The sequence below is a fragment of the Oncorhynchus kisutch genome, linkage group LG21 (assembly GCF_002021735.2).
Source record: "Oncorhynchus kisutch isolate 150728-3 linkage group LG21, Okis_V2, whole genome shotgun sequence".
NCBI lineage: Eukaryota > Metazoa > Chordata > Actinopteri > Salmoniformes > Salmonidae > Oncorhynchus > Oncorhynchus kisutch.
This window is the reverse complement of record NC_034194.2, coordinates 38,697,091-38,720,297: the sequence shown is the minus strand read 5'-3', so window position 1 is coordinate 38,720,297 and position 23,207 is coordinate 38,697,091. Positions and strand designations below refer to the sequence as shown.

The 23,207-nt window shown below is 44.5% G+C and overlaps 2 protein-coding genes across 3 annotated transcripts in view; one reads left to right on the top strand and one right to left on the bottom strand.

Annotated features, from left to right (window-relative positions):
- Positions 1 to 3,866: 3,866 nt before the first annotated feature.
- Positions 3,867 to 6,949, bottom strand: LOC109866212 (muscarinic acetylcholine receptor M5-like). Its single transcript, XM_020454765.2, has one exon. It carries the CDS (start codon positions 6,858 to 6,860, stop codon positions 5,223 to 5,225), a length of 1,638 nt encoding a protein of 545 aa, XP_020310354.1. The 5' UTR covers positions 6,861 to 6,949; the 3' UTR covers positions 3,867 to 5,222.
- A 236-nt stretch (positions 6,950 to 7,185) lies between these two features.
- aven (apoptosis, caspase activation inhibitor) overlaps positions 7,186 to 23,207 on the top strand; it is a 53,384-nt gene continuing 37,362 nt past the window's right edge. The window contains exons 1-2 of one of the 2 annotated variants that reach the window (XM_031800950.1): positions 7,186 to 7,560; positions 9,870 to 10,044. In XM_031800950.1, the coding sequence (XP_031656810.1) occupies positions 7,252 to 7,560; positions 9,870 to 10,044 (484 nt within the window). In that variant the 5' untranslated portion in view covers positions 7,186 to 7,251. The remainder of the gene's footprint in view (positions 7,561 to 9,869; positions 10,045 to 23,207) is intronic. The other variant, XM_031800948.1, reaches the window with a different exon arrangement.

The following is a 23,207-nucleotide window of genomic DNA, read 5'->3' as shown; positions in this document are numbered from 1 at the left end:
ACAGTAAGTTGCTAGCTAGCATTAAACTAGCTAGCAACTAATCATAATCACTAGTGAACTACACATGGTGGATGATATTACTAGATATTATCTAGCGTGTCCTGCGTTGCATATAATCTGACTGAGCATACAAGTATCTGAATGAGCGGTGGTAGGCAGAATCAGGCGCGTAAACAATCATTCAAACAGCACTTTCGTGCGTTTTGCCAGCAGCTCTTCGTTGTGCGTCAAGCATTGCGCTGTTCATGACTTCAAGCCTATCAACTCCTGAGATTAGGCTGGTGTAACCGATGTGAAATGGCTAGCTAGTTAGCGCGTGCTAATAGCATTTCAAACGTCACTCGCTCTGAGCCCTTCTAGTAGTTGTTCCCCTTGCTCTGCATGGGTAACGCTGCTTCGATGGTGGCTGTTGTCGTTGTGTTGCTGGTTCGAGCCCAGGGAGGAGCGAGGAGAGGGACGGAAGCTATACTGTTACACTGGCAATACTAAAGTGCCTATAAGAACATCCAATAGTCAAAGGTTAATGAAATACAAATGGTATAGAGGGAAATAGTCCTATAATTCCTATAACTACAACCTAAAACTTCTTACCTGGGAATATTTGAAGCCTCATGTTAAAAGGAAACACCAGCTTTCATATGTTCTCATGTTCTGAGCAAGGAACTGAAACGTTAGCTTTCTTACATGGCACATATTGCACTTTTACTTCTCCAACACTTTGTTTTTGCATTATTTAAACCAAATTGAACATGTTTCATTATTTACCTGAGGCTAAATTGATTTTATTGATGTATCATATTAAGTTAAAATAAGTGTTCATTCAGTATTGTTGTAATTGTCATTATTACAACAAAAAAATTAATCGTCCGATTAATTGGTACTGGCTTTTTTGGTCCTCCAATAATCGGTCGACCTCTAGTCTGGAGGTTGTTATCGGGATGTGGCACATCTCTGATTTAAATAAGCATTGATGAAAATGAATCTTATCAGTCCAATCAGTGCTTAACCGACATGAAGTGGTTTAACGAGGCACAATGTGAGTTTTATGTCTCAATTCTCCCCAGGCGTGCACTGCTCTGGCTGTGTATAAAGCATTGGGTTGGTGTCCATATTTCGTACACTAGATCACCTGTTAATGGCTAGATTTCTGAGTGAAATGTTCAGTTATCATACCTTGGTGAGTGTTGTATTTTTCATCCCTGGTGTTTCTCCCGGCTCGGCCGACTTAAACAAACAACAAACGGTAAGCTGAAGCAGTGTTCAACTAGATATTACAATTAAAATGTGTTCTCTGTGGTTTTAAACGGCCTCAATGAAAACTCCTTGTCGATTATAAATTACACGCAGGGTTGCTGTAAGGCCACCTGTTACGATGAATGACTAATGACAGACGTGTCTAACATGAGATCCCGGTGTATCCAAAATGGCACCCTATTCCCTATGGAATGTACTGCTTTAGCGAAGGGGGAGCCACCTGCTCTGTTCCTCAACACAATATTGGTGTAGGGGGTCATCGGAAATGACCCCTCATTCCCTGTCTACTTTAGACCAGCGCTCAGATAGGCTCACCTCACCATGAGTCACTCAGTCAGATTACTGTCCTCTAGGTGGGTGTCCCTAGTCACCATCACATTGCTGTCTTCTAGGTGGGTGTCCCTAATCACTGTCAGATTGCTGTCCTCTGGGTGGGTGTCCCTAGTCACCATTACATTGCTGTCTTCTAGGTGGGTGTCCCTAGTCACTCAGATTGCTGTCCTCTAGGTGGGAGTCCCTAGTCACTGTCAGATTGTTGTCCTCTAGGTGGGTGTCCCTAGTCACTGTCAGATTGTTGTCCTCTGGGTGGGTGTCCCTAGTCACTGTCAGATTCTTGTCCTCTAGGTGGGTGTCCCTAGTCACTGTCAGATTCTTGTCCTCTAGGTGGGTGTCCCTAGTCACTGTCAGATTGTTGTCCTCTGGGTGGGTGTCCCTAGTCACTGTCAGATTCTTGTCCTCTAGGTGGGTGTCCCTAGTCACTGTCAGATTGTTGTCCTCTGGGTGGGAGTCCCTAGTCACTGTCAGATTGCTGTCCTCTAGGTGGGTGTCCCTAGTCACTGTCAGATTGTTGTCCTCTGGGTGGGTGTCCCTAGTCACTGTCAGATTGTTGTCCTCTGGGTGGGTGTCCCTAGTCACTGTCAGATTCTTGTCCTCTAGGTGGGTGTCCCTAGTCACTGTCAGATTGTTGTCCTCGAGGTGGGTGTCCCTAGTCACTGTCAGATTGTTGTCCTCTGGCTGGGTGTCCCTAGTCACTGTCAGATTCTTGTCCTCTAGGTGGGTGTCCCTAGTCACTGTCAGATTCTTGTCCTCTAGGTGGGTGTCCCTAGTCACTGTCAGATTGCTGTCCTCTAGGTGGGTGTCCCTAGTCACTGTCAGATTGTTGTCCTCTAGGTGGGTGTCCCTAGTCACTGTCAGATTGCTGTCCTCTAGGTGGGTGTCCCTGTCAGATTGCTGTCTTCTAGGTGGGTGTCCCTGTCAGATTGCTGTCCTCTAGGTGGGTGTCCCTGTCAGATTGCTGTCCTCTAGGTGGGTGTCCCTGTCAGATTGCTGTCCTCTAGGTGGGTGTCCCTAGTCAGCGTCAGATTGCTGTCCTCTAGGTGGGTGTCCCTAGTCAGCGTCAGATTGCTGTCCTCTAGGTGGGTGTCCCTAGTCACCGTCAGATTGCTGTCCTCTAGGTGGGTGTCCCTAGTCACCGTCAGATTGCTGTCCTCTAGGTGGGTGTCCCTAGTCACCGTCAGATTGCTGTCCTCTAGGTGGGTGTCCCTAGTCACCGTCAGATTGCTGTCCTCTAGGTGGGTGTCTCTTTGTTCTCTGTAACACTCCTGGCACATAGGCAGTGTTTGAAATGTAATTCATGTAATGTAATTAACAGGAGAGTAATTCATGTAATGTAATTAACAGGAGAGGTCATGTTGATGTGATCCAGAAACCGAACAGTCGTGATGGGTTAGCTACTGTAGCCCAGAGACCCATAAGCCATATGAGTCACCTTAGGTGGGTGTCCCTGGTCACCTCAAATCACTGTCACTGCCAGATCACTGTCCCCTAGGTGGGTGTCCCTGGTCACCTCGGATCAGTGTCCCCTAGGTGGGTGTCCCTGGTCACCTCGGATCACTGTCCCCTATGTGGGTGTCCATGGTCACTCAGTCAGATAGGTGTCCCTGGTCACCTCGGATCAGTGTCCCCTAGGTGGGTGTCCCTGGTCACCTCGGATCACTGTCCACTAAGTGGGTGTCCCTGGTCACCTCGGATCAGTGTCCACTAAGTGGGTGTCCCTGGTCACCTCGGATCACTGTCCACTAGGTGGGTGTCCCTGGTCACCTCGGATCAGTGTCCCCTAGGTGGGTGTCCCTGGTCACCTCGGATCACTGTCCACTAAGTGGGTGTCCCTGGTCACCTCGGATCAGTGTCCCCTAGGTGGGTGTCCCTGGTCACCTCGGATCAGTGTCCCCTAGGTGGGTGTCCCTGGTCACCTCGGATCAGTGTCCCCTAGGTGGGTGTCCCTGGTCACCTCGGATCAGTGTCCACTAAGTGGGTGTCCCTGGTCACCTCGGATCACTGTCCACTAAGTGGGTGTCCTGGTGGTCTGGTCCCCGAAGAAGTTGTAATATAAAGGTTGTGTTAACAAAAGAGCATTCAGAGGATCATGATACTTTTCAATTGGGATTATTTCACTGATCAGATCAAAGGTACACAAGCAGCACACAATACAGTAGCAAGGTCAACACCGATCCCATTCACAATACAGTAGCGAGGTCAACACCGATCCATTCACAATACAGTAGCAAGGTCAACACCGATCCCATTCACAATACAGTAGCGAGGTCAACACCGATCCATTCACAATACAGTAGCGAGGTCAACACCGATCCATTCACAATACAGTAGCGAGGTCAACACCGATCCATTCACAATACAGTAGCGAGGTCAACACCGATCCATTCACAATACAGTAGCGAGGTCAACACCGATCCATTCACAATACAGTAGCGAGGTCAACACCGATCCATTCACAATACAGTAGCAAGGTCAACACCGATCCATTCACAATACAGTAGCGAGGTCAACACCGATCCATTCACAATACAGTAGCAAGGTCAACACCGATCCATTCACAATACAGTAGCAAGGTCAACACCGATCCATTCACAATACAGTAGCAAGGTCAACACCGATCCCATTCACAATACAGTAGCAAGGTCAACACCGATCCATTCACAATACAGTAGCGAGGTCAACACCGATCCCATTCACAATACAGTAGCGAGGTCAACACCGATCCATTCACAATACAGTAGCGAGGTCAACACCGATCCATTCACAATACAGTAGCAAGGTCAACACCGATCCACTCACAAAAAAGCAAGGTCAACACCGATCCCATTCACAATACAGTAGCAAGGTCAACACCTATCCATTCACAATACAGTAGCGAGGTCAACACCGATCCCATTCACAATACAGTAGCAAGGTCAACACCAATACAGTAATGAGGTCAACACCAATCCATTCACAATACAGTAGTGAGGTCAACACCGATCCATTCACAATACAGTAGCAAGGTCAACACCGATCCATTCACAAAAAAAGCAAGGTCAACACCGATCCCATTCACAATACAGTAACGAGGTCAACACCGATCCCATTCACAATACAGTAGCAAGGTCAACACCGATCCATTCACAATACAGTAGCAAGGTCAACACCGATCCATTCACAATACAGTAGCAAGGTCAACACCGATCCATTCACAATACAGTAGCAAGGTCAACACCGATCCATTCACAATTACAAGTCTTCATCACCAGACCTTCTGACTAACAAAGGCACATTAGCTTATATAGGAAACATTTGACATGAAGAGGTGTGTGATGGTGCAACAGTATACAGCATTACTCATCCTCACAGATATATATCTATGACCACTAGTTACTGTGATTTGAGCTAGCACACTTCCATTGCTATCCCTACAGTACAGTTGCAGCAATGTGTGGTATATTCAATATGTACATCACTCTTTCCCAAACTCAGTTCTGAGTGCACGTTTAGTTTTTTGTTGTTGTTATGGGTTTAATACCATATGGGCCACATTTGCTAAACATATCTGCTGTACAAAAAGTTATTTTAGATAAAAGGGTCTGCTGCTGCTGAATGTTCAAATACGTATATATTCTCTATTCCACACTACATCATGTCATCTTGCTGTTGATGGCCGGGTTCTGTCCGCACCAGTACAGCTTATCCTCCCCTCTCTTCTTCCTCCACTGACACATCAACAGCATCTTAAAGGTCTTCTGAAAAGTCTTATTACACAATGCGTAACACATGGGGTTGATGGTGCTGTTGACATAGCAGAGCCAGTAGCCCAGGTGCCAGAGAGACACAGGGATGCAGTCAGAACAGAAGGTGGAGATGAGCACCATGATGTTGTATGGCGTCCATGTTAGGATGAAGGCCAGGAGGATCGCACTGAGGGTCTGAGCAGCTTTCTTCTCCTTGATGAGGACCATCCTCTTCCTCTTGGTGATCTGGCTCTTCAGGGAGGGGTCCATGGGCTTGGGGGTGGTGGTGGTGGTGGTGGGGGATGATGGAGAGGAGTTCTGGTGGTGGTTCTGACCTATCTGGTCAGACTCAGAGGGACGTGGAGGAGCTGTTTTGAGGTCTGTGTTGTTGGTGATTTTGTCATTCTGAGGAGGGCTGCTGGTATCCTTCGAGACCAATTTGAACTTGTAAGAGATTCCCTTCTTGCTGAGTTTTTTCAGCGGTGGAGTGGCGGTCTGGAAATACTCGCCTTCTTCATTATCACCGTAATCGGCGGCTGTCTGTCCTTTCTCTGTCTGACTTTGAACTCGACCTTTGATTGTCCCCTGAGAGGTTGCCGCGGAAACAGGATGGTGAGTCTCCTCCTCCTCGGACGAGGTGTAGCTGTTAAAGGAGGTGATCTGGTCAGCATGGGCCCAGGCCAGCTCGTCCGACCGGGTCGTGGTCTTGGTGACGTTGCTCTGGTTGGATGAGGACCATGAGGCCTGGTTCCTCCTGTCCCTCCTGTCGTTACTGGAGCCAAAACAGGACTGTAACAGAACTGTTTTCTGGGGTTTATTAACAGTCTCTGGGTGACCAGATGTGGTGAGACCCTGCAGCTCAGCCAGGTCCTTGGTGCGTTTCTCTGTCTCCTTGTAGATCCTACTGTAGAGGAGGGTCATGATGGAGACAGGGATGTAGAACGCTGCGATGGCCGTGCCGAACGTGATCACCGGCTCGGAGAAGAACTGGATCTGGCACTGGTCTGCCGGGACCGTCCTCTCTCCCGCAAAGTACTGCCAGCACAGGATAGGCGGTGCCCAGAGGACAAACGACACCAACCACGCTAAGCCAATCATAATAGCCGCTCTCTTCGGCGTCCTCTTGGCTCTATAGGTCAGCGGCCTTGTGATGGAGAAGTATCTGTCAAAACTGATGACTAACAAGTTCATAACGGAGGCATTGCTGGCCACATAATCCAGGGCTAACCAGAGGTCACAGGCTAGGTTCCCTAAGGACCAATAGCCCATTAGGATGTATGAGGTGTATAAGTTCATGGACAGGGCTCCTATTATGAGGTCAGCGAAGGCTAAGCTGAGAAGGTAGTAGTTGTTGACTGTCTTTAGTTGACTGTTGACCTTGAACGACAGCATCACCAGAACATTGCCTACGACTGTTATAAGGCTGACGATGGCCGATATGGTCGCTATGGTGATGACCTCCCATAGGTTGTGTGGGACAGGCTGAATGTCTGATGTGTTGCCATCAAATGTTGAGTTTTGGATCTGGAGGTCCTCAACATCCATTTTGTTGGTTTAGTGGCTGTCTCGCTATGTTACAGTGAGGAGATAGGTATGGAATTGTCTCTCTGTGGCTCCATTATTATTTACTGTGGGCTCCCCTGAAAGAAAAGAAAATACAAGGATAAGACACACTATCTACTGTATATGTCAGTGTACCTTTCAAAATCAGTTTTCTGTTTGGTTTTAAGTATTTAAACATTCATTTGTCGTTCATGTTTTTCATATCTTGGAGTCCTTACATTTTGGAGTCATACAACTATTAATTATTTGTCAGGCGGAACCAATGACGCAGCCTGTCGAACGTTGCCTTTTTTCGGGGGATGATATTACATGTAACACCAATATCTTTGTATTGGCGTTACACTCTAAACAGTACAACGTTCATTTGATACCGATGGAGGGAAGACCGAGCAGGGGCCGTCAAACTAGCTGGAAGAGAGCTGGAGGTGGAGCTGGAGGTGGAGGTGGAGCTGGAGCTGGAGCGAGGGGTGGAGGGGGAGCTGGAGCTGGAGCGAGGGGTGGAGGGGGAGCTGGAGCTGGAGCTGGAGCGAGGGGTGGAGGGGGAGCTGGCGGGGGAAGTGATAGCGGGACCTCGGGTGGTGAACACAGGGCCCGGGGAAGAGGACGATATGGAACTGGAAGGGGAAAAAGGGATCATTATCGAGGCCGTGGCCGCGGCTATCAACCTACCCCATTTGGAAGGGTGAGGAGCTGATTAAAGTTCTGTATAGCACGCTCAAATAGCTGTTGTTGCAATAACGATAATCAGTTTATTAGCTAACTTAGTTAGCCGACATGTTAAACATCTCCGGAAAGTCTTTGAACAAAAATGTGCTAGCTATCGAAACGTTTTTCAATTTCAAGCGAAAGACGCATCATTGGAAGTAGTGTTGGGGAGTCGACTCCAAAATAATTGATTCCTCCTTGCCTGTCGACTCCCATTTCTGGGTGTCAAGAGATTCAGTATTTTTGCAACGGAGGAAATACAAACGCAACAATTTCTATAACCCCAATGCCACCATGGGGCACTCTGTAAACAATGTTGACATCAGCAAATCGCTCGCCCACACAACGTCATACACGCGGTTGTGAGACCGGTTGGAAGTTTTGCAAAATTTTCGAAAATGCCGTTGGCATGGCTTCTGGTAGAGAAATTAAAACATTCAATTATCTGGCAACAGCTCTGGTGGACATTCCTGCAGCCAGCATGTCAATTGTACGCTCCCTGTGTTATTGTGTTGTGTGACACAATGGTACCTTTTAGAGTGGCCTTTTATTGTCCCCAGCACAAGGTACACCTGTGTAATGATCATGCTGTTTAACCATCTTCTTGATATGCCACACCTGTCAGGTGGATTATGAGAAATGCTCACTAACAGGGATGTAATATAATTTTTGAGAGAAATAAGCATTTTGTGCATATGGAACATTTCTGGGATCTTTTATTTCTGTTCATGAAACATGGGACCAACACTTTTACATGTTGCGTTCATATTTTTGTTCAGTGTTTATTTTCCATAGTCTACTTCGGGATCACGAACTCTCGCAAATTTCACAGCAATGAAAGAGCATGGGAGAGAGAGAGAGAGAGAGATGGGAGGGGCATATAGGTAGGCATGTAGGCCACCAGGCAGACTGTCAGAATGGTGCATCGGTAATCAAAATATGTAGCCTGTAGGCTTTCACAATGCTGTATTTTATCATTTGTTGGCTTTGCAATGTTTACTAAAGTAGGGACTATCAATGAGTAGGCTGAACTATTCTACACGCAACAGACTAAACACACACCAGCTTTTTATTTTATTTTTTATTTTACCTTTATTTAACTAGGCAAGTCAGTTAAGAACACATTCTTATTTTCAATGACGGCCTGGGAACAGTGGGTTAACTGGTCTAGGAACAGTGGGTTAACTGCCTGTTCAGGGGCAGAACGACAGATTTGTACCTTGTCAGCTCGGGGGTTTGAACTCACAACCTTCCGGTTACTAGTCCAACGCTCTAACCACTAGGCTACCCTGCCGCCCCGCACCAGCATGTTTCACAGTGAAGGGAAAGATGAGTAGGCAAAGGAGAGAGAGTATCGGGGTAGGCATAGAGACAGTCAGAACCATGCGCATAGGTTATATCTTGGTCATCTGTATCTAGCATTGCCTCGTAAATTCACCAAAAGTATGATTTGGGCTTGGTAATGTGGTAACGCAATCGCGGAGCCTCCGAAGTCATGCAGAGGACAGATTGAGCTGTTTACCACATTACCAAGCGCAGCCCAAATTTTGTAAGAGTGCGGAGGGCTCCGTATAGCTCCACATTGACATGTGCTTTGAATTCTAAATAAATCACTGACAGTGTCACCAGCAAAGAAGAAGAGACTTGCTTGGGCCATACTGACCAGTGGGCACCAGTCTCTAAGGTGCAGGGTAGAGTGCCGGGTGGGAGCCGGCTAGAACAGTCACTGAGGCTAGTGGTGACTGTTTAACAGTCTGATGGCCTGGAGATAGAATCTGTTTTTCAGTCTCAGCTTTGAGGCACCTGTACTGTCTCAACCTTCTAGAATCTAGATGGTAGTGGGGTGAACAGGCCTTGGCTCTGGTGGCTGAGGTCCTTGATGATCTTGGCCTTCCTGTGACACCGGGTGCTGTAGATATCCTGGAAAGCAGGCAGTTTGCCTGGTGTTGTGATCAATGTTGTTGGTGTTGCTATGCACAGTGCCTCGCATGCCAAATGGCCAGTGACTGAGTGCCACTTCTCACCTCAGCAGGGATGTAAATATGTAGATTTTTTTTTTGGGGGGGGGGGGATCAACACATTTAATCAATGTCAATGTCCTCATTCAACATAATTTTCACACATGGATAAAGTTGGAGATGACCTTGAACTGTGAACTTGAGAGAACTCAACAAAAGTACTATAGATGTGCACCTGTCAGTCATTTACATATGTTGTGTTCCTTTTGATTTCTATCTAATCGATGTGTCTTTCTCTGTCCTACTGACTCTTCTGTTGATACTGCAGGGTCAGGATGAAGGGAACAGGATGGATGAGGATGAGGATGAGGGGATGGAGGTTTTCACCAAGAGGAAATTGGAGTCTAACTGGGATCGTTACAAGGAGTCAGAGAAGGAGGAGCCTAGTGATGATACGCCCACACAGAGAGGGACTGACTACCACGTCCTCCTCGAATCAGCAGGTAAGGAATACATGAGGTTTTCCTTGGAAATGGCCAGTGTGGTTCTGACAACATATTCAGCTCTGTGCTGACTGACAGTCATCCAGAATATTCTTGCTTGTGTTGCTGGTCTTTGATGTCAGTCTGCCTGTCACTTAGGTTAGTCTTATAACGTGACAGTTTCAGAAGACGCGCCTCTGTCTTTCTTTATGTGGCCCAGGCAGAACAGAATAAACATGGCAGACACTTAGCTAGACATTGTGTTGGGAAGGCAGACAGAAGAATATCATATTCCTCAGTGACGGCACTAGATTCATGCTTGGAGAATGAGAAGCAGGCCTACTACTTAACATTGGTCATTGCTCTCCAATTCTAAATCCTGTGAATATCTCGAGAAGAGGTCCTTTACTGACACAGCATAGCCTAGATATTCTAGCCTAGATATTCTAGCCTAATTCAACTCCCTGACATAGTAGAAGTAGCACAAGGCAGGCGCATAACATTAAATATGTATCCTTTTATTTTGGGTTGAAAAAGTGTGTTATATATATATATAATCTGTTGGCATATTCAAGAAAGGACTAAAGAAAACAACTTAGTGCCTCTTTTAAAGCGACATCATTTGCACTTTCTACTCAGACAAAACCCTAATACACCCTGTCTCACTTTTCAATGACCCTTTAATCCGTGTATCCTCTCTGAATGGTGAGTTATGTAGTAGCACTGGTTTCCTCAGCTCTCTCTTGTTTAACTGTTTTATTCTCATTTTCATGAGGTTCCTGTCCTCAGAGTCCGCAGGATGATTGATATTAATCAGGGTTATTTGTGTCGTCTGTTTCTGAGCAGTAACGATGTGTAGAATTGCAGGAGACTAGCTTGAAAACAGTACAAATTTGTCTCCGCCCGTGGCAAAATGTGTAGAATTGAGGACCAAGAGGACAGCCTTTAACATTTTTGATCAGAGATTTTTCTGAGCAGTAACGATGTGTAGAATTGCAGGAGACTAGCTTGAAAACAGTACAAATTTGTCTCCGCCCGTGGCAAAATGTGTAGAATTGAGGACCAAGAGGACAGCCTTTAACATTTTTGATCAGAGATTTTTCTGAGCAGTAACGATGTGTAGAATTGCAGGAGACTAGCTTGAAAACAGTACAAATTTGTCTCCGCCCGTGGCAAAATGTGTAGAATTGAGGACCAAGAGGACAGCCTTTAACATTTTTGATCAGAGATTTTCCTCTCTCTCTCTTTCTGCCTTTCTCCCCTTCCCCCCTCTCTCTTCCTGTCCTCCCTCTGCTGCTCTCCCCTTCGCTCCCTCTTCTGCTCTCCCTTTCTCGTCCCCTCCTACTCCCTCTGCCACTCTCCCCTTCTCTCCCTGCCCTCCCTCTTTGTCCCTCTATGTAACAGATGTCAGAGGGTTACTGTGGTGATGTGTTGACCTGGTGACTCCTCTCTCCTCTCTGAGGGTTACTGTGGTGATGTGTTGACTACCAGATTAGTCTAGGTGAAGGAGAGAGAGAGAGGACCAGGCCACTACCAGATTAGTCTAGGTAAAGGAGAGAGAGAGGACCAGGCCACTGCCAGATTAGTCTAGGTAAAGGAGAGAGAGAGGACCAGGCCACTACCAGATTAGTCTAGGTAAAGGAGAGAGAGAGGACCAGGCCACTACCAGATTAGTCTAGGTAAAGGAGAGAGAGAGGACCAGGCCACTACCAGATTAGTCTAGGTAAAGGAGAGAGAGAGGACCAGGCCACTACCAGATTAGTCTAGGTAAAGGAGAGAGAGAGGACCAGGCCACTACCAGATTAGTCTAGGTAAAGGAGAGAGAGAGGACCAGGCCACTACCAGATTAGTCTAGGTAAAGGAGAGAGAGAGGACCAGGCCACTGCCAGATTAGTCTAGGTAAAGGAGAGAGAGAGGACCAGGCCACTACCAGATTAGTCTAGGTAAAGGAGAGAGAGAGGACCAGGCCACTGCCAGATTAGTCTAGGTAAAGGAGAGAGAGAGGACCAGGCCACTACCAGATTAGTCTAGGTAAAGGAGAGAGAGAGGACCAGGCCACTGCCAGATTAGTCTAGGTAAAGGAGAGAGAGAGGACCAGGCCACTACCAGATTAGTCTAGGTAAAGGAGAGAGAGAGGACCAGGCCACTGCCAGATTAGTCTAGGTAAAGGAGAGAGAGAGGACCAGGCCACTACCAGATTAGTCTAGGTAAAGGAGAGAGAGAGGACCAGGCCACTGCCAGATTAGTCTAGGTAAAGGAGAGAGAGAGGACCAGGCCACTACCAGATTAGTCTAGGTAAAGGAGAGAGAGAGGACCAGGCCACTGCCAGATTAGTCTAGGTAAAGGAGAGAGAAAGATAACTACTTAACACATTGGAAAGAATTAACAAAAAAACAGAGCAAACTAGAATGCTATTTGGCCCTACACAGAGAGTACACAGCGGCAGAATACCTGACCACTGTGACTGACCCAAAACTAAGGAAAGCCTTGACTATGTACAGACTCAGTGAGCATAGCCTTGCTATTGAGAAAGGCCGCCGTAGGCAGACTTGGCTCTCAAGAGAAGACAGGCTATGTGCTCACTGCCCACAAAATGAGGTGGAAACTGAGCTGCACTTCCTAACCTCCTGCCCAATGTATGACCATATTAGAGAGACATATTTCCCTCAGATTACACAGATCCACAAAGAATTCGAAAACAAATCCAATTTTGAAAAACTCCCATATCTACTGGGTGAAATTCCACAGTGTGCCATCACAGCAGCAAGATTTGTGACCTGTTGCCACGAGAAAAGGGCAACCAGTGAAGAACAAACACCATTGTAAATACAACCCATATTTATGCTTATTTATTTTATCTTGTGTCCTTTAGCCATTTGTACATTGTTAGAACACTGTATATATATATAATATGACATTTGTAATGTCTTTACTGTTTTGAAACTTCTGTATGTGTAATGTTTACTGTTAATTTTTGTTGTTTTTCACTTTATATATTCACTTTGTATGTTTTCTACCTCACTTGCTTTGGCAATGTTAACACATGTTTCCCATGCCAATAAAGCCCTTGAATTGAATTGAATTGAATTGAGAGAGAGGACCAGTCCACTGCTCTGCAGAGGACTCTTAATTGAAGGTGGACAGAAATGTGTTTAAGAGGTCTTTTTCTGGGCACAGAAGGAGCCACCTCCCCTGTTTTTTTTCTCCCTCTTCTCTTCTCTCTCTCTCTCCCCTGTAGCAGTGCTAGTTGTTTGTCATGCTGTAGCCTAAATGCTGTGTTGAATTATTCTCTCGTGTTTGGTCTGGAGAACAGGACACACTGTTTGGGACAGAGCAGATCACATTCCTTCAACTCTCATAATAGCCTGTTTACACCCTATCTTTTTACTATGTTCAGTATGTAGATTTTACCCTGAGTGAGCAAAACATTAGGATCTCCCCCTTTTGTACCTGAGAACGACTCTACAAGGCGTCGACAGCGTTCCACAGGGATGTTGGCCCATGTTAATTCCAATGCTTCCCACAGTTGTCAATTTGGCTGGATATCCTTTGGGTGGTGCACCATTCTTGATACACACTGGAAACTGTTGAGTGTGCAAAACCCAACAGCGTTGCAGTTCTTGACACACTCAAAGCGATGCACCAGGCACATACTACCATACCCTGTTCAAAGGCACTTAAATATGTTGTCTTCCCCATTCACCCTCTGAATGGCACTCATACACAATCCAGGTCTTAAAATTCCTTCTTTAACCTGACTCATCCCCAATCTACACTGATTGAAGTGGATTTAACCAGTGATATTAACACGGGATCATAAGTAATGTTAACACTTATATTAATGCACTGAACAACAATAGAAACCCAACATGTAAAGTGTTGGTCCCATGTTTCATGAGCTGAAATAAAAGATCCCAGAAATGTTCCATACACACAAAATGCTTATTTCTCTCAAATGTTGTGCACACATTAGTTTACATCCCTGTTAGTGAGCATTTCTCCTTTGCAAAGAATATCCATCCACCTGACAGGTGTGACATATCAAGAAGCTGATTAAACAGCATGATCGTTACAAAGGTGCACCTTGTGCTGTGGACAATAAACGTCCACAAAAATGTGCAGTGTTGTCGCACAGCACAATGCAACAGATGTCTCAAGTTCTTTGAGGGAGGGTGCAATTGGCATGCTGCCTGCAGGAATGTCCACCAGAGCTGTTGCCAGAGAATTGAATGTTAATTGGTCTACCATAAGCTGCCTTTAGAGAATTTGGCAGTATGTCCAACCGGCCTCACAACCGCAGACCACGTGTATCCACGCCAGGCCAGGACCTCCACATCTGAACGTCTGAGAACGTCTGATACCAGCTAATGAAACTGGTTTTGCACAACCAAAGAATTTCTGCACAAACTGTCAGAAACCGTCTCAGGGAAGCTCATCTGCTCGTCATCCTCACCAGGGTCTTGACCTGATTACAGTCCGGCGTTGTAACTGACTTCAGTGGGTAAATTCTCACCTTCGATGACCACTGGCACTCTGGAGAAATGTACTCTTCTTGGATGAATCCCAGTTTCAGCTGTACCAGGCAGATGGCAGCGTGTATGGTGTCGTGTGGGCGAGTGGTTTGCAGATGTCATCGTTGTGAACAGAGTTTCCCATGGGGGCAGTGGGGTTATGGTGTGGGCAGACATAAGCTACGGACAACCAACACAATTGCATTTTATCGATGGCAATTTGAATGCACAGAGATACCATGACGAGATCCTGAAGCCCATTGTTGTGCCATTCATCTGCTGCCATCACCTCATGTTTCAGCATGATAATGCACGGCCCCATGTCTCAAGGGTCTGTACACAATTCCTGGAAGCTGAAAATGTCCCAGTTCTTCCATGGTCTGCAAACTCACCAGATATGTCACCCGTTGAGCATGTTTGGGATGCTCTGGATCGACGTGTACAACAGTGTTCCAGATCCTGCCAATATTTAGTAACTTCTCTGTCATTGAAGGAGTGGATCAACAGGCCACAGTCAACAGCCTGATCAACTCTATGAGAAGGAGATGAGTCTCACTGCATGGGGCAAATGGTCACACCAGATACTGACTGGTTTTCTGATCCACGCGCCTTTTAATAGATTTTTTTAAAAGGTATCTGCGTTTATATTTTTGTTCAGTGTAGTTTTGGATACATATTTCTTCCTTCTTTCTGTAAGTTTAACAAACCATTTTTCAAATGTATATTTATACTTTAATGAGGGAGGATAATGAAAGTTCACAGAAGTAACAATTTAAAGGAAGACATATCAATTAGTTAGTGTTTTGACTGATATCAAATCTGTATTGGAATTCCTGAAAAATCAGTAACGGAATTTCTGCAAATGAGTTGGCCACAATGGGAAATAATTTTAGCCACAAACGGCAGTTGGGTACACAAATTTGGAAAGCACAGTAGAGTACAGTGGGGCAGCAGGGTAGCCTAGTGGTTAGAGCGTTGGAAGTTCAAATCCCCAAGCTGACAAGGTACAAATCTGTCGTTCTGCCCCTGAACAGGCAGTTAACCCACTGTTCCTAGGCCGTCATTGAAAATAAGAATTTGTTCTTAACTGACTTGGCTAGTTAAATAAAGGTATAAAAACAAAAAAACAGTAAAGTAGAGTATAGTACATTACTGTACATTACTGTAGAGTACAGTTCAATACAGTACAAAGTAGAGCACACTAATGTACTGAACTCTACTGTACTCTCTCTCTAAACTCTACTATACTGTACTAAACTCTACTATACTGTACTAAACTCTACTATACTGTACTAAACTCTACTAAACTCTACTATACTGTACTAAACTCTACTAAACTCTACTATACTCTACTAAACTCTACTATACTCTACTATACTGTACTAAACTCTACTGTACTCTACTAAACTCTACTGTACTCTACTAAACTCTACTATACTGTTCTAAACTCTACTGTACTCTACTAAACTCTACTATACTGTACTAAACTCTACTGTACTCTACTAAACTCTACTGTACTGTGCTCTACTAACGTCTGCTGTACTCTGCTCTACTGTACTCATCTCTACTGTACTCTATTCTACTTTACTTTACTCTAGTAAACTCTACTCTGCTGTACTGTACTAGTAAACTCTACTGTACTCTAGTAACCTCTACTCTACTGTACTTTACTAAACTCTACTGTACTGTACTCTAGTAAACTCTACTGTACTAGTCTACTCTACTGTGATGTGCTCTACTGCACTCTACTGTACTCTAAGCTCTACTGTGCTGTACTGTACTCTAGTAAACTCTACTGTACTGTACTCTAGTAAACTCTACTGTACTGTACTCTAGTAAACTCTGCTGTGCTCTACTGTGCTCTACTGTACTCTAAGCTCTACTGTGCTGTACTTTACTAAACTCTACTGTGCTCTACTAAACTCTACTGTGCTCTACTAAACTACTGGGCGCTACTAAGCTCTACTGTACTGTACTGTACTCTACTGTACTCTACTAAACTCTACTCTACTGTGCTCTAGTGTACTCTACTGTGCTCTACTGTGCTACTGTACTGTGCTCTACTGTACACTACTGTACTCTAAGCTGTGCTGTACTTTACTAAACTCTACTGTACTGTACTCTACTGTGCTCCTCAAACTCTACTGTACTGTGCTCTACTAAACTCTACTGTGCTCTACTGTTCTCTACTGTACTGTACTCTACTGTGCTATACTAAACTCTACTGTACTGTACTCTACTGTACTCTACCAAACTCTACTCTACTAAGCTCTACTGTGCTGTACTCTACTCTACTCTACTGTACTCTACTGTATTTTGATGTCCAAATTGTGAATCATCGACGTCTATGATTGGTTCAGATTTGGTCCGGAACAACCAAATTTCGTATTGTCTCGGGCAGAGCTCATTAAAATAATTGCCACTGTGTAGAACAATACCCAAATATGTTGAGGAGGATAATGTATTTTTCTACCTTTATGTGTACCAAATTAGGATACATCACCATGAAGAGAATGACATTCAAATGTATAATTATGCATTTCTGTTTAGTACAGATCAGGGATCCATGATGAAATTGCATTACCACTATTCCGTTACCAGGTGTAAAGCCACTTCACTTACTGTAGTTCAATAACCAAAACAGATTTTTTCAAAGTCAAGGTGCCGTGTCATAGCTGACACCCCATTCTTTCTGCAAACGTCTTTGAATGTTGATTCGGAAAACAGATATTTAAGATTTTTTTGAAAAACGTGGACATAGAAACTGAGATTTTAGCAAAATTCTGTGACCAAATTTAGCATTTGCACAGTTCTTCCAGTATATGTGGGTTTTCTTTTTTAAATAAAAAGTTCAGTGTAAATAGTTCAAAGTAGCCAGAGGTTTTTGTTTGGTGTTCATTTTACCGCGGAATTGCCCTGTGACTTTTCTCTAATCAGCAAGCATCAAGGCAGCCTGGCATGAGGACAAGAGGCAAAACTTCACAGAGGACAATCTACCAATGTCATGTCTACTTCACTACAATCACCACTTTCCAAAACGGGTAATCACCACTTTCTAGGGAGAGTGAGACAAAGAAGGAGAAGGAGAGAGTGAGAAACAGGGAGAAAAAGAAGAGGAGAGGGAGAGACGCTTACACACACACACACACGCTTACACACACACACGCTTACACACACACACACACGCTTACACACACACACGCTTACACACACACACGCTTACACACACACGCTTACACACACGCTTACACACACACACGCTTACACACACACACGCTTACACACACACACGCTTACACACACACACACACGCTTACAAACAGACGCCTACACAATGATTTGTTCTGACTTTGGACTCCTTCACCTGCGGCTCTACTAATAATAATAATAGTAATAATAATAACAATAACAATAATAATAATAATAACAATAATAATAACAATAATAATAATAATAACAATAACAATAATAATAACAATAATAATAACAATAATAATAACAATAATAATAACAATAATAATAACAATAATAACAATAATAATAACAATAATAATAACAATAATAATAATAATAATAATAACAATAATAATAACAATAATAATAACACTAATAATAATAATACATGTATTTATGCCTTACACTATTTATACAAAAGTATCTTGAATGTGGACACCCCTTCAAATGATTGGATATGACTATTTCAGCCACACCCATTACTGAGAACACAGCCATGCGATCTCCATAGACAAACATTGGCAGTAGGAGAGCTCAGTGACTTACCGTGGCACTGTCATAGGATGACACCTGTCGTGTCTTTGGCTATGCCGGATTAACTGATATGACATGCTATTCTATAAAATAATTTCTCTGTAATTATTATTACCTGATTGAGCTAATCATGTAAATGTAATTAACTAGAAAGACGGGGCACCACGAAATAATATTTATAGAGCTGTTATCTTCCGAATAAACTCTTAAAGACCTAGTAATATTTTACATCAATAGCAGTCAATATTAATCGTCACTTTATTTCAGTCTCATCTGAAAGTTGTACATTCTTGGTTATCTTCACGAACCCTGGCTAACAAGTTGAATCAGCAATACAAAATTGGGTTTAATTATTTATTTACTAAATACCCAGCTAATCACACAGAATTACATGTACACAGAATGAATCATACCTTGATTACAAATTATATCATGAAGGAAAACATCCCTAGCGGGCAGAACAGATATGACAGCTGGTTACACAAAAGAAAAAGGGGCTGGGTTTGAGTGAAAGAGCGGGAAGACTGAGGAACAAAGGGAGAAGCGATGTCTCTATCATAAATACAGTATCTTATGCATTCTAAATTACCGCCCATTTGGAAAAGGAAAATGCAATAAATATCTACTCTGAGCTGCACTTTGGTAGGTTGGTGGTAGATGGAAGGCCGTGCTGCCCAACAGTATCCTTTGTCCTTTGAAGAATGTCTCTGGTGGTAAATTTAATACGTTTTAGTAACATCGTTGTGTGGTACACGGGATACTCTGTCTGTTCTTTCCTAATGTTCCAACATCTAGTGGAAAGCCTTCCCAGAAGAGTGGAGTCTGTTATAGCAGCAAAGGGGGGGGGGGGGGGGTACTCCGTATTAATGCCCATGATTACGGAATGAGATGTTTGACAAGCAGGTGTCCACATACTTTTAGTCATGTAGTGTAGCGAAGGACAGTAAGGGCTTTATTCAATCCATATGGTGGTGGTTCAGCATTACAGCGGGGTTGAAAGATAAAGGGAATGTTCCGGTGTCAACGAAGACTGCATTCAAGGTAAACACTGCACATGTCTGCCGGATGGGAAATGACCTTTTACATTTCAGCGATACAGATTTAATATAGCCCTTACAGAGTAAGAATAAAATAACTCATGCAAACATGACAACAAAAAAATTGTGGATAGCCTTGTTTTTAGTGTTGTGGTTATGAAGTCTTGGTTACGAGCTCTTGGTTACACTTCAACTGCACGGTGTGGAGAGCAGATAGATTTACCACATCCAGGTATAGATGTGGTTACCAGACCTGTGAACCACTGTGGCCCCCTCACAATGATTTCAGATTTCTTTTGTGTGCCCCCCCCCCCCCCCCCCCCACACCTCTTCAAGGTTTCCCATCCATCCCAGCTCTCCCACCACATAAGACAATGAACCGTGAGTCTGTGAGTCTGTAACGATGAGTCTCCAACTGCCTCTTTTGTGGCTTCGGTTCCTATGGTTTCAAAGATGGATCCTCTTTAGAAACCTTTCTCAGAGGTTGAGTGTCTTATCAGTCCAGAATGCGTAACTCACAACAGGCTTGTAGAATGTTGGATGCACACAGCTTCTTAAAATTTGTAGAGCGGATCAAACTGTTTCTCCAACTGTCACGTTTTAAATGAGTAGAGGATGCTGATGCGAAGCCGCATTGGCTGGGTATTTTGGGGAGGTGTGTCCCCCGCGGCCAGTAGGTCACAATGGGACGCTAGTCTATCGCGTCTCGGTGTATGTGAACTCTGAATTTGCTTTAGGCTCTTAGCATTTGGGAGCTTAATGAGTCATAATCTGCATACAGGACATGAGGGTATATCTGTATAAATATAATTATCTATTTTATAGTTCTATAGGTAGCCTATAGCTTACTTTTTTATGCAATATTGTCATAAAATATTTGTCAGAATTATACGCCAATCTAGGTCATCCTGTGATCTAATTCCGTATAAGCTCATCAAATATTGACTAATTCCCCTGATATAGGTATTTTATTATACCAGAGCAATTTAACTGTTTAAATCAAACACTAGCAGTAGGCATACTATAGTTAAGCACTTGTTCAGTGATTATCTTTTTTAAATTTCCTGAGTCATTAAAAGATGTGAAAGACAGGCTACTCACAGCAGATATGTCATCTCCCAGATATGTCTCTCCGGTGCTAGGAAGTCTTCCACACGGTCACGCTCCTCTTCAATATGATCTTAGCTATTCCTTTACCTGTCCTCCAGGTGAGCTCGCTCTCCTTCTTTTGCTCTCTTTCTTCAACCTTCTCCCTCTCTTTACCCTTCCTCTCCTTTTCAATACCTCTCTCTTTCTCTAAATCTTCCTTCTCACTTGCTCTTTCCCATGCTCCACTCCACCAGGTCAGAATAACCCTAGCAGAAAGGCTAGGTAAAGGTATTTGCTCTCACCTCAGTGTTCAGTGTCTCCACTAGTCCAGAGCAGCATGACCTGTTTACAGTAGCTCCAGTCTGTAAGTGACAGACAGCCTCTCTGAGCCAGGCTGATTGGAGGCTGAGCAGTTCTCTTCCCTAGTGGCCAGTAAAAGGACTTCCCCAGTTGTAGCTGTGACCTTTACAGCAGAGAGAAAGGAGGAGATGTTGAAATCATGTATGTCATCTCTGTAGATCTCATTTTACAATAGAGAGGGACTACGGATATCTTCTCTGTAGATCTCTTTTTACAATAGAGAGGGACTACGGATGATGTCTTCTCTGTAGATCTCTTTTTACAATAGAGAGGGACTACGGATATCTTCTCTGTAGATCTCTTTTTACAATAGAGACTAAGGATGTCTTCTCTGTAGATCTCTGTTTACAATATCAAATCAAATCAAATTTATTTATATAGCCCTTCGTACATCAGCTGATATCTCAAAGTGCTGTACAGAAACCCAGCCTAAAACCCCAAACAGCAAGCAATGCAGGTGTAGAAGCACGGTGGCTAGGAAAAACTCCCTAGAAAGGCCAATACCTAGGAAGAAACCTAGAGAGGAACCAGGCTATGTGGGGTGGCCAGTCCTCTTCTGGCTGTGCCGGGTGGAGATTATAACAGAACATGGCCAAGATGTTCAAATGTTCATAAATGACCAGCGAATAATAATAATAAGGCAGAACAGTTGAAACTGGAGCAGCAGCAGAGTCAGGTGGAAGTTGAAACTGGAGCAGCAGCATGGCCAGGTGGACTGGGGACAGCAAGGAGTCATCATGTCAGGTAGTCCTGGGGCATGGTCCTAGGGCTCAGGTCAGTTGAAACTGGAACAGCAGTATGGCCAGGTGGACTGGGGTCAGCAAGGAGTCATCATGTCAGGTAGTCCTGGGGCATGGTCCTAGGGCTCAGGTCCTCCGAGAGAGAGAAAGAAAGAGAGAAGGAGAGAATTAGAGAACACACACTTAGATTCACACAGGACACCGAATAGGACAGGAGAAGTACTCCAGATATAACAAACTGACCCCAGCCCCCCGACACATAAACTACTGCAGCATAAATACTGGAAGCTGAGACAATAGAGACGAAGGATGTCTTCTCTGTAGATCTGTTTACAATAGAGAGGGACTAAGGATGTCTTCTCTGTAGATCTCTGTTTACAATCCAGAGGGACTAAGGATGATGTCTTCTCTCAGGTCATTCCAGTGAAATCTCCCAGTCTCTCAGTGGATGCCTTCTGGGAAAAGCAGAGTGTGATCTAGGTGATCTCTGGCGTTCACGTTCTAATGCAAAGAAATAGAGCAGATAGTCAACTGTCCTCTGGATCTCTGTTGAAGTTCGAGCAGCTCTGATGTGGACTATGGGTGATGGAGCATGTCTGAGGTTCCCCAGGTGTGGAGGCTACAGCCTGGGTCTACTCCACGCGGACCACAGTCACAGATGGAGCCGAGGCTGGGCGGGAGGATAAATTCCCCATGGCTCGTCATGTTACAGGACACTGAACATGTAGATGGGAAGAAGGGGTGGAGAGGAGGAGGAGGAGGAGTATGTGGGTGTCCACTGCCGTTGGTTAATAGATCTTCAGACAGCCTGACATTCCCTAATACATAACGAGTTAATTTGATAGCTCTGACACACACACACACACACAGAATCCTAACAGGCAGTGGGAGTGGCAGCGGAGGATATGACTTGTGATTGGTCCATTGAGTGTTTGACCAGCTTTAAGTGACCTCAGCGGCTCCTGGCACACGTGCGTGCGCATCAGTTAGTGTATTTCAGATGGTGTCGACATAATTACATTTTCATGCTTTTTGGAGTAGAATGTATTTTTTTTAAGTCACCAGAAGTGACCTCAGTCGTTCGACCAAAAACAATCTCCCACAGGGCATGCGCCCGGACCCCCGCAGCAAAGGTGGTTATATAAGAATCCATATTGAGCCGCATGGTTATGAGTGTCCATATTGAGCCGCATGGTTATGAGTGTCCATATTGAGCTCCATGGTTATGAGTGTCCATATTGAGCTCCATGGTTATGAGTGTCCATATTGAGCCGCATGGCTATGAGTGTCCATATTGAGCCGCATGGCTATGAGTGTCCACATTGAGCCGCATGGTTATGAGTGTCCATATTGAGCCGCATGGTTATGAGTGTCCATATTGAGCCGCATGGTTATGAGTGTCCATATTGAGCCGCATGGTTATGAGTGTCCATATTGAGCCGCATGGTTATGAGTGTCCATATTGAGCCGCATGGTTATGAGTGTCCATATTGAGCCGCATGGTTATGAGTGTCCATATTGAGCCGCATGGTTATGAGTGTCCATATTGAGCCGCATGGTTATGAGTGTCCATATTGAGCCGCATGGTTATGAGTGTCCATATTGAGCCGCATGGTTATGAGTGTCCATATTGAGCCGCATGGTTATGAGTGTCCATATTGAGCCGCATGGTTATGAGT

Coding starts and splice junctions, on each gene's coding strand:
- LOC109866212 (XM_020454765.2), bottom strand. CDS start 6,860: ATGGATGTTGAGGACCTCCAGATCCAAAACTCAACATTTGATGGCAAC.